The 12,122-nt window shown below is 43.6% G+C and overlaps 1 protein-coding gene across 1 annotated transcript in view; it reads left to right on the top strand.

The window, feature by feature from the left end:
• KCNK3 (potassium two pore domain channel subfamily K member 3) overlaps nucleotides 1–9,719 on the top strand; it is a 70,821-nt gene extending 61,102 nt beyond the window's left edge. Inside the window, exon 2 of the mRNA XM_074209918.1 lies at nucleotides 5,063–9,719. Within this exon, the coding sequence (XP_074066019.1) occupies nucleotides 5,063–5,940 (878 nt within the window). The 3' untranslated portion in view covers nucleotides 5,941–9,719. The remainder of the gene's footprint in view (nucleotides 1–5,062) is intronic.
• The last annotated feature ends 2,403 nt before the right edge of the window (nucleotides 9,720–12,122 follow it).

Raw genomic sequence — 12,122 nt, 5'->3', positions numbered from 1 at the left:
CATAGCAGTAATCAAGGGACTCTAATAAAGCTGTGATCTCCTTGATGTGGGAATTCACCTCAATGATACAAATTGCAACCCACTCATGCCTGCCTATCTCATTTGACCATTATCCATGAGTCCCATAGGTTAGACATATGAGGCTCTACCAATGTATTAAGGGGCATTTCTTGATTTTTCCTGACAGTTCAAGGATATCAGTTATGCACAAGGACCTGTCCCTCAATCCTCTCTTTTCCTATCACCTATTTCCATGGTGATATTCTTTCATTTCTGGTTCTCTTTGAAGATCCTTATTGATTATATATTTCAGACTGCTGACATCCACCCCACCATTCACCTTTCCTTTGTCCTCTTAATATACTTTGTTAATTCTTCAGAGAAGTTTTGACTTTCAGCCAGCAGAATATTGATATTAAAAAATGGACTTTCATGAAAGAAGTTTGGGATAGTGAAAGGAGTTGTGTCATTTCCTGAAGACAAACCAAACTATTCCCTTCCTCTTTTCTTCACTATTTGCATTGTCTGTCCTAGATAGACGGATGGTTACAGATTGTCACTCTCACTTCATAGCAGAATTTCGATGGTAAAGCAACAGATAGCAACCTGACCTCAATTCAAATCCAGTCTCAGACATTGTATGACCCTGAGCAAGTTACTTAACCTCTGTCTGTCTTAGTTTCCTCACTATAAAATGGGAATAATAATAGCACCTATTTCTCATGGTTGTTGTGAGAATCAAATGAGATAATATTTGCAAAATGGTTAACACAGGGCCTGACACATAATAAATGTTCCTTTCCTTTCTTGCCAACTCCCCCCCCCACATTTCAACCAAATTCTTTCAATTAGTTATAGATTGCTTCTAAGGAGGTTTTGCAAAGGACAGTAGTATAGAAATTAAGTAAGGCTACTTTTAAAATAGGATTTAGAATTTTAAAAATTTAAAGAAAAACTAATGAACTAGGCACAATTAGGTAATTTTTCTCTTGAATATTCAACTAGTAGTTGAAAGTCTGATTTTCTACCTCCCCTTTACTCTCCTTACTCAGAAACAAACCCTCTTCAGCCTTAGCAAGAGCTCTTGTATGCTTCAGAACATATATCATCTATCAAAGAACACTAGCAAGCAAGTTCTATCCACTCTTTGATTTCACTAGCAGGAGAAAACTTTACTTACTTGCTCACAGATTATAATCACTCGTATTTTGGGTAGGACACACTTTACCCTTTCAGGAATCTCACTCTATTCTTATGACCAACTTTATAACTACTAGGTCTGGTTGCTATCCAGCTAAGCCTCAAGGTAGTTTAGAATCATCTAGTTGAGGAGACCAAATACAAGAAGCAAATGGGGGCAGTTAGGTGGCGTAGTGGATAAAGCACAGGTTCTGGAGTCAGGAGTACCTGGGTTCAAATCCGGTCTCAGACACTTAATAATTACCTAGCTGTGTGGCCTTGGGCAAGCCACTTAACCCCATTTACCTTGAAAAAACCTAAAAAAAAAAAGCAAATGACTAACATTACAAGGTAGGATCAGATAGAGTTCATAACTGCTTTAGCAGTTCAGTTAATACCAGAATTTAACTTTTTAAAACACATTGAAATAAAATACAGATTTTTAAATAGAAAGAAGATAGGTTCACAGCATGATGAGAATATAGAGCTAGAACTTTAGATGAATAACCAGGACTTTGGCCCATGAAATTAGAAGGCAATGATGACATTTCTACTCCTTTAGCTTTATACTCATCAAGAATTTCTTAGATCTGTAATTTTATTGAATTAGGAACTCCTGGTGAAGATGTTCCTTCCACCTAGAGGCAGCTAGTAGTTCAGGAGATAGAGTGGAGTCCAGGAAATCTGTGTTAAAATCTGGCCTCTGATCCTTTCAAACTGTATGACCCTGGACATGTCACTTAACTTCCGTCTGCCTCAGTTTCCTCAATTATAAAATGGGATGATAATGATAGCACCATGACATATCCATTGAATAGTATCCTGGGGTCTTTCCCCTCAGTAAGTCCTTGTATCTTAAGGTCTAGGGTCTACTTTCTCCTTGAATTCTCAGTTGAATTCTGAGACACCAAGATTTCTAACTACCAACTCTCAGAAAATATGTAACCCTTCCAGGGCCAAGGGCAGGAACAAGCCATTTCACTTCTTTCTTACTCAGTCCAGTTGTCAAGGTATATTTTATTTCCTCTGATAGGGCCCAAAGCTGGCAAACTCAGTTATGTTCTCACTCTCCCCTGTTGTAGGTGAGCCAGACAAGGAGAGCTGAGATGATGAATTTTTCCTGGGTTTGACTATACCTAGGAAATAAAAACTATAGCAGCTGAAGCAGGTTCCTCGCCACACCTGCCTTGGTTCTCCCACACACAGGTGTAACTGTTGCTGAGCCCCCTTTGGTGTTTAAGATTCAAAAGGCTGTCCAAGAATCTTAGATCTAGAGAAGCTGGGCTTGTCCTAGGGGCCTCATTTTAGATAGACCAGAGATCCATGGGAATATGTTTGGAGGAGGACAAAAGAGAGGTCAGAGGATTAGAGATTATGCCAGATGAGGGTCCAGGGATATTTAGCCATGAGAAGAGAAGATTCTGACAGTGTGGTACAACAATGGAAAGAACACTGAATTTGGAGTCTGGGAAAGTGGGTTCAAATCCTTCCTCCTTCACCTAACCATCTCTGTGACCTTTGTTAAACCACCAATTACTCTCTGTGCTTCAGTTTCCTCATCTGTAAAATGAAGGGGCAGGTTTAGATGTCAAGAGATTAATGTTAACTGAGCAGTCTCTAACCTAGGTTTGACATACTTTCCTTATAAAAGAAACCAATTTTCAAATCCACCTTGCTAACATTTGGGCAGAGTATACATACATACATACATATGCATATATTTGTATGTATGTATTTGGGGGGCTTGAGTGATCTTCCCAATACAAGTCCACCACCATGCAGGATAATTTACAAAGATTTTATCATTTGTAACCATCCATGTAGGAGTCCTATAGGAATGACTGGATTGATTGTATAATTTGGGGTTGTACAATATGGAATAGAATAGGGCTGATTCACTTCACATGACAGTGGCAAAAGAATGCAGGACTAATCTTGAGTAAAACAAATGATTACTTTGTTTTCACTGATCCAGAGTCTACCTACGAAAAGGATCTCTAGAAACTAGATTATAATAATTAAATTCATTACATATGTCATATTAATCAATATAAAAATCATTACTCTTGATACCTCTAAAGTGTCAGTTCTAAATCTATGACCTGTGCTAACTTAGGGTTGGTGTGATAGCTACCTTCAAGCTTTCATGCTGAACCAGATAAACATGTCCCATAGGACCGAACTAGAAACAATGAATAGATGCTTCAAAGAGGAGGGGGAGTCTTCTTAAGGAGCAGGACTATCCAAAGGTGAAATGGATAGCCTTGGAATCCCTTTCCAACTCTGAGATTCTATGAATAGTATTAAGGGTTTGAGCAGTATCCATTCATTTATTCAGAATGTAGAAGCCCCTTGAGGGCAAGGCATATTTCACTTTTGCCTTTGTATTTCTGGAACTAGAACACATTAAGCACTTCAAAAATATTTATTAATTGGTTGAAATATTTATTAAATACCTACTATATGTAAGGCTTTGTGGGCAGCACTAGGGAAAATGTTAATTGATTCAAGAGGCCTTAGAAGAAGGTCTCTCACAAATTTGGCACAACTTGCTAACCAGACAAGGTCCATCAGCTCTCTGGACTGGGATGGGGAGAGGCAAATGGGGAGGAGGGACTCATGTTGAGAAGCTCAAGGTCTTGTTTGGCAGATAAGTATAGTAGGAGTAGTACTGGTAGTGGTGTAGTGGTAGTAATGGGAGTAGTAGTGGGAGTAGTGGTGGTGGTAGTGATGGTGGTGGTGGTGGTAGTGGTAGTGATGGTAATAATGGTAGTAGTGGTGGTGGTAATGTAGTACTGGTGGTAGTGGTAGGAGTAGTGGTAATAGTGCTAAACATTTATACAAGGTGTTCCAAAAGTCTTGAAACACTCTGTATAGGTCTTTAAAACACTTTACATGTTATATCATTTGATCCTTACAAAACTATAAGGTAGGTGCTATGATTATCCTCATTGTACAGAAGAAGAAATTGAGTTTGAGAGAGTTTAAGTGACCTGGCCTAGGGTTGAACTGCTAGTAAGTGTCTGGAGCAGAATTTGAACTCTAGTTCTGGGGTCTGACTCTAGTTTCTGGGTTCTAGTCACTATGTCACCTAGCTGCCTCAGTACAGGGTATAATAGAAAGCAGGGTCTCAACAAAATGCAAGGAGACACTTCAGTTCAGCTGATCAGAGAAAGCTTCTTTAAGGTAGTGGCATTTTCAGCATTTTCATTTCTTTTTACCAAGGCTTGAAAAGACAAAGACCAGGTTTGAAAAACAGCATGAAATCAAGGAAGGCTTGGGAAGAAGTAATCTGGAAAAGGGTTCCAAATTTCCTATGAGTCAAACAGAATTCTCCATTATGACTATTGGTGATTGACTGAAGTCCCAGCTATGGTTACCCCAGACCAACCCTCCTGAGAAGGTCCATAGGGATGGAGCGGCAGTAGGGACCCAGCTTCTTCCTGAAGAATCTAGAATGTCATGTGAGAGTCTGTGATTCTGCCCCAGAACTGAAGTCTATGGAAACAGAAACTGGGATGGGCACTCAAAGCATGGGGAGGAGAATATTAATCTGGAGTATGGTCCTCAAAACATCCATTCCAGATCCAAATCTATCACTCTATAAAGCTCCCTAGCAACTTCCTCACTTGTAAAATGAAGGACTTGGATTAAGAAACCTCTTTTAGACTGGGGGTCCTAATAAGGGGGGGGTCTTCATGCCTCAGTTTCCCTTTTTTTATTTCAATAGAACACATCCATAAAAAGTGCTGACCTTCCTTCCATCTATCCACGTGTCATTTCCCTCCCTTGTGCAAAAGGGGATGAGGCAGCTAAGGGTGGGCAGAATGGAGGACTGGGAAGGAAAAGGAAGAACCATTGTCTGTCCTGTCTTTTCTCATAGGATATGGTCATGCAGCCCCCAGCACAGATGGTGGGAAGGTGTTCTGTATGTTCTACGCCCTGCTGGGCATCCCCCTCACGCTGGTCATGTTCCAGAGCCTGGGCGAACGCATCAACACCTTTGTGAAATATTTGTTGCACCGGGCCAAGAAGGGGCTGGGAATGCGGAGGTCGGACGTCTCCATGGCCAACATGGTCATCATTGGCTTCTTCTCCTGCATCAGCACCCTGTGCATCGGAGCCGCCGCCTTCTCCTACTATGAGCACTGGACTTTCTTCCAGGCCTATTATTACTGCTTCATCACCCTGACCACCATTGGTTTTGGGGACTATGTGGCCCTGCAGAAGGACCAGGCCCTGCAGACTCAGCCCCAGTACGTGGCCTTCAGCTTCGTGTACATCCTCACGGGGCTGACGGTCATCGGCGCCTTCCTCAACCTTGTAGTCCTGCGCTTCATGACGATGAACGCGGAGGATGAGAAGCGGGACGCCGAGCACAGGGCCCTGCTGACCCGCAACGGGCAGGCGGGTGGCAGCATCCACACCACAGACACCGCGTCCTCCACCATCGCTGGGAGCGGGGGCTTCCGCAACGTCTACGCGGAGGTGCTGCATTTCCAATCCATGTGCTCTTGCCTGTGGTACAAGAGTCGGGAGAAGCTGCAATATTCCATCCCCATGATCATCCCCCGGGACCTGTCCACCTCTGACACCTGTGTGGAGCAGAGCCAGTCATCGCCCGGGGGGGGCCGCTACGTCGACACTCCTTCTCACCGTTGCCTCTGCACGGCCCAGCGCTCGGCCATCAGTTCTGTCTCCACTGGTCTGCACAGCCTGTCCACCTTCCGTGGCCTCATGAAACGTCGCAGCTCGGTGTGACCGGTGACTGGCTGTGGGTCCCGAACTACTCACACAGGCCAAGGAAGGGGGAGGGGAGGGAGAGCAGCAGGACAAGATGGACCCCAAAAAGGTTGGCTTCAGAGGATCTGTTAAAGAAACGAGACTGTGGGATCTATGCCCCCCACAGCCTTGAGATTTGCTCACCCACTGTTGGTCGGTGTAGGGGACATCTAGCTTTCTCCCAAGACCTCCAACTGTGCCTGCCCCACCAGCCTGCCCAGAATCTAGGGCCTCTGCTTAGGGGGTTTCTTGCATCTGAGACTCCCTCCAAGCTCCAAAAATTCCAAGAAATGTGAAACTTGGTGGGGGATGGGAACCAGACAGGATCTAAAAGGGAAACTTTTGCTAGTCTTGGAAATTTGAGGAGCTGCAGGCCTGGCCCTTGAGGCTCAGCTGTTCTCAGAGGCCCATCCATGCACCCACCCTTCTCTCCTGGAATGGGACTTCTCTATGTTAAGTGTTTGTTTGCATCTCTATTTATACCTCTCAGCATTAGTGTCCTACAGTTGTCCTATCTGTGAAATTCTTCCTTCTCTCCTTGTCCGGGGCCAGTGACTCTTTGCTGCCCCCTCACTCCCCAGTGTGCTCAGTTCCCTGTTATCTCCTCCCCATCACCTCTCTCCAGTTCTGAGCTACACCTCTCCATCTCCCCACCCCAAGCCTTGTTTTATATTGGTTTTGCATGGCTTTGCAAAGAGGTAAAGTACACAAAGAGGTAAAGTACAGCTGAGAGAAGACAGAAAAGACAGAAAGTAAGCAAGGGAATCTCTTCCAGTGCTTATGTCTGAGACCCAAACTGGAGTTTTCAAATGAAAAACTCAGTCACATTTCTCAAAGTGGAAGGGGTTAGTGTGTTTCCTTGGGGGTGGGGATGGGTAGTGATCCCCATTTCAAAACCTTCTCAATACCATACCCTCCTGTTCCTTGTTGACTCAGTCAACCATTTCTCCTGAATCTCTTTGCCTGATCACCTGCCCCAAATATATACCTCCTACCCCCATGTCACCAAGGCAGTTTTGGAGCAAAAACCCAAAGATATCATCCAGCTCCAGGATCCTGGGACCTGACCACTGCTACCCTCCAAAGAGTAGGCAGCTACTGGCCAGTCAGCAAGTACTCCTGAGGCCCTTCTCCCAGTCAGAGCAGCATCTCTGTAGTCAGGTAACTCTTGGGACCTCCACATCTGAAGCTGCCTGTGAATGAGGGGAACCCTCAGTGTGGGGACCTTAGTGTCTTCTGGCTATTTTTGAGGCAGAACTTCTGAAAGATCCCCAAACTTGAAATCAAGGAAATAGAGGAAAGAAGAGAGCAAAAAAACAAAACGAAACGAAACGAAAAATAAGCATGGAGTCCACCTTGGTTCTCTTTCCTGGGACTGAGTCCTTTATCCTTTCCTGACTATTTCCTCCCTGATCACTGATCAGATCACCATAGCTAAGAAGACCATGGCTGCTTTTGAGCAAGGACACAGTACTGAGCCAGGAGATTTCCTGGTTCAGGGAATCAGGACAGGAATTTAGGGGGCAGCCATAGCAGTGCAAACCTAAAAAGGAGACAGATTCATCATTCCATTGATGTAGAGTTCATCTAACAGGCATAGTTTGGCTCTGTTTTAGCCTAGGTGGACACATCTGCATCCTTTGGGTTCAGAATAGTGCTCATCTGTCCAGTGACAGGGTAGGAAAAATCATTCAAGCTCAAAACAGGGAAAAGAATTGCCAAACAGGAAGGGGGCATGGCTGGCCTCCCTGCTGCCTCCACATCCGGCAGGCTTTTTCAGACATAGTTGTCCCAATCAGTACCTTATCCTTAGAATAGAACAAATCTCAGTAAATGACAGCAGAGCTGTGTGGTGATTCAGGGCAGCAGCAGGTAGGAGGAGACAGAGATGGAGCAGTCTGCTGGTGTCGGCAATGACCCAAGACTCTCACATCCAAGCAGTATGTAACCAATGTCTGTCACTGACCCTCTCCCTTACCCCCTCCCCAGGACAGTTGGGATAAATCTGCTGATGCCCATCTGGCAGTGAGGCTTTGTGTTTCCCTTTCTTCTACATACATTTCTCTGGCTGAGTGTTCCCCTTCAGTATCTTCTCCACTGCCCTATCTAATGTTTCAGTTCTTTGCTCAAGTGATCAAGGCCTCCAACTTGGGTGTGTGCTGTCACCAACATTCACTTCTATGGAAATGGTAAGCGGGATTTGCCCCAGACAGTCCATCCAGTAGGGATAGCCATGGTGAGAGGCTGAGGATTTGTTTTTTCAAGATTTTGACTATATTGTTAGAAGAGGTTACTGGTTCACCTGCCATAACCTACACCAGAACCCCTGGAAAAAGAAAAGAGGCAAAAGTGAGGCCACTACCCCCTGCCTCAACCCAGACAATCTAGGATCAACAGGTGCCTCCAGTTGTTATAGGGAAAGCATGTCAAGAAATTGAAGATGGTCCACATGAGCCCCTCAGGTCCCTCTCTAAGGATGAATAAAGTTTTTGTCCCATCCCACAAAGTAGAGGATCAGTGTGTGTGACAGACCTGCAGGAGAATCAATAATAAATGGTGAGGAAAGGGTTGGGTGCAGGTTACAGATAAGAGCTACATAGAGAGATGCCTTTCACTTCATGTACACTTCATGTACCCCTCACTTGTATATCTGTAGAACTGATTCTGTCCATCCTGTGTATAATCCACAGGCCCATCCTATGATGCCTTGTCCCACGATTCCTTAAAAGCTGCCACTACTCCCCAGTGGCACAGCAGACATGGGGAGCGCCCTGCTTTTCTACCATGGAGAACCACATACATAGGACTGGCAATTTCAGGGAAGTGATGGGGAAAAGAAAAAAGATGGGAAGAGGGGCAACTGCAGAATGCCAAGGATCCTTAACCAGGAATGAAAGAAATATGGCTAAATGATGGTGCCACTCTCTTTTCCCCCTACCCCTCTGTTTTCCCCTCCTCAAATTCCTTTTTTTCTATAGGTAGACTCTCTGCCTCCCTGATGCCTTATCCCTGGCCACACTGCCAAATAAATATGCAATACATGTGGGAAAATCCCTCCACCCTCACCCTTAGTCTTCCCCTCACACACAGCCTCTGAAACTGTTCAGCAGAGGTTTGAAGACTCCCAGAGGTATCACCTCAACTCCATCTACCTGTTCATCTTCACACCAAGAATGGCAACTAATAAATTCTGTACATTCAGACCAGGGACAGCCTCCAGTTATTTTTATCATGTTTACTCTGGAGGCTAGACTCCAGTCGGTTTGGGCAAAAGTAAGGAAATGACCCTACACTCATCCCTTAGCCCAGTACTCTCTTGCTGGTTAGCTTGGTCCCAATGACAAAAGCAATAGATGGAACCAGGGAAGGCAAATCTAACCCAACACAGAAAGACAACTTGCTTGTTTTAGAACTCAGAATCCTCAGATTTCCTCATTGTATGTTTCATCCATTGGCATGCTCCTTACTGATCATCCTTCCCTGCCAGGTGGACAGGGTAGCTTACCTCACAAGATCCCTACCATCTGGGATCTTCCAGTCTTTCTCACTTGCCCAAACTTCCAAAGCAAAGGTTTGCTTCCTGACAACCAACCTCATAAAAAAAATCATAACAAGGTGACCAAGAAAACAAGGAAAGTTCTCCATAGAGGAGAGAGTGGAAAGATGGCCTGTTTTTTTCAGCTGCCCCCATTTGCTCTTGTGCCAGGATGAGGCAACCTAGATCAAACTGCTAGGTTGTCTTGCTGGCAATTCCTAAAACCCAGAGATGTTCCTAATTCTTTTTTAATTTAATTTTCAATCAAGTATTTATTGTCTCTCTCTGCCTTCTTTTGGTGGTAAGTTGGGGGTTGGGAGTGGGAGGGGTGGGATGTGGGACCCTTCTCACAAATGTGCATAATCAAAAAGAATACATTCCTGCACTGGCCATGTTCAAAAGTGTATGTGTCATTTTGCATCATGTATCTCTGTCAGGAGGTGGATTGACTGCTTAATCATTAGTTGTCTGGAATCATGAATGGTGATGACACTTGATCTAAGTTCTCAAGTCTTTCAAAAGTTGTTAGGCAGCTCATATTATTCAATCTGTTCCTCCATTCACACCCAAATGGGAAACTACTACCAGTACAAGACCATAGTGACTTCCAGGTAAGCCCCTAAGGTGGTCTCAGTACCTACAGAAAGGTTGTGGAGAAAGACTAGACAGGCCTCATGATGCCTCCAGGAGCAGCTTGGCTCTCAAGAAGAAACACTCAGACATTTCTATTGCACCTTTTAGTTCACAAGTACTTTCCCCACAACAGATCAGGAGACCAAATTATTTAACTTGTCCAAAGTCACTACAGATCATTAAGATGGGTTTTCTGACAACAAGGACAACTGATTCTTCTACATTTCAATGTCCCTTATAAGGATGGCTAGAATGACTACTATACAATCTGCCTCTCCACTAAATAGCCCTAGAGACAGATAGGAAAAACAGTAACCAGGGCCAGACTTAGAAATGAAAAGGATCTTGGAGGTGATCAAATACAACTTCCCTCATATTAACCAAGGCTTACATGACTTGCCTAAGGTTTATAGGTAGCAAGTATCAGAGGTGAAATTTGGATCCAAGTCCTTTGCCTCCAGGGCAGTGATCTTTCCAACATACCACACTACCGCCCAACTAGAATCATTGAATTTCCAAGTTAGAAAGGATCTCAGAGGTCAGCTGGCATCTTATCGATATAGAAATCCTTTCTACATATTCCTAGTAGGTGATCAACTGGACTCAGTCTGAATACTTCCAGCAATGAGTAATTCACTGCTTCACAAAGCAGCCCATCACATATTTTGACAGATCCTACTTCTTAGACATTTCCTAATTACACTGAGCTGATCTGCCTACATGCAACTTCCACCCCCGTCATCTTGGTTCTGCCTTCTGGAATCAGTCAATCAACAAACAGTTATTAAGTGCCTCCTGTGTGATTCAAATAAAAAGAAAAGAAACAGCCATACTCTCAAGGAATTGATATTCTGTTGGGGAGACAATGTGTACATAAAGAATAAATAGAGATAAGTCTAAATAATCTTCCAGATGACCTCCTTTCAAGTCCAAACCAGTTCAGGTCTTCTCCCACTAGTGTTTCCCAGTTTCTTACAGTCCATGGCATTATGATCTTTGTTCATCTCCCTAGCCCCTGCCCCAAAACATAAGATAACACATTTAAGGATGCTGGCTGTCTTCACCACACCAAGATCATTAAGTACCTCCACCCTCCATATCACAAATTGGTCTCAAACTGTCAAGGAGGGGATGGTATGGAACATGAGGACACCATGATCTACCAAGGACCTCTTCTTCTTGAATCGAAGTTCAAGGGATTCAGTGGGAAAGGTAATACTAATATTCTAATTAAGCCTCTAATACCTTACCAAAGCCCAAAGTCAAGCTGCTCCATCCTCATTCCCTTCTTTTCTCTCCAGCAACTTTCTCCTTATAACAATAATAATAATTCACATTTACATATAACTTTAGAGTTTGCAAAGCACTTTACAAATACAGTCTCCTCTTCTCCTCCCAACAACACTGAGAGGTAGGCACTATTATTATCCTCATTTTATGGAGAAGGAAAAAAGAGACAGGTAGAGATAAAGTGACTTATGCTCCTGTTGCTGGAGAAGACTTCAGCACTCAATGTACAATCAAGTTCAGAAGAATAATGACTTAAATTTGTGTACACCATGTTTAACACTAACTTAAAACCACATTTCAGTGCTGTAGTCAACCCCTAAGACTCCAAAGTTAAGAGATGATGCACTGTATCTATAGAAGGAATTTCTTCTCCAGCAAATTCCCTCCATCATTAAAATCACAACTCCAATTTCTATCTCCATCCCTATTCCTTCATCATAGTAAACCCTTTTGCATACTCTTTTACACAGATTGATGAGACCATAAGAGCTATAGCAGGTGTGGGGAACTTTTTTTCCTGCCAAGGGTCATTTGGATATTCATAACATCATTTGATGTTATGTAAAATCATCAGCCTAAAAAATAGCCTGCTATATTTGGTCATTTAAACAATTCACCCCTAAAAAACTCCTAAATTTATTGAATTTTGAGTCCTGCCTGTGGCAGTACCACACCAAGTGATTTCAAGGGCATGGGTCAGATG

Source organism: Macrotis lagotis, chromosome 1 (assembly GCF_037893015.1).
Source record: "Macrotis lagotis isolate mMagLag1 chromosome 1, bilby.v1.9.chrom.fasta, whole genome shotgun sequence".
In the NCBI taxonomy this organism is placed as follows: Eukaryota; Metazoa; Chordata; class Mammalia; order Peramelemorphia; family Peramelidae; genus Macrotis; species Macrotis lagotis.
Note: the sequence above shows the minus strand (reverse complement) of the source record. Positions and strands in the feature narration are given on the sequence as shown.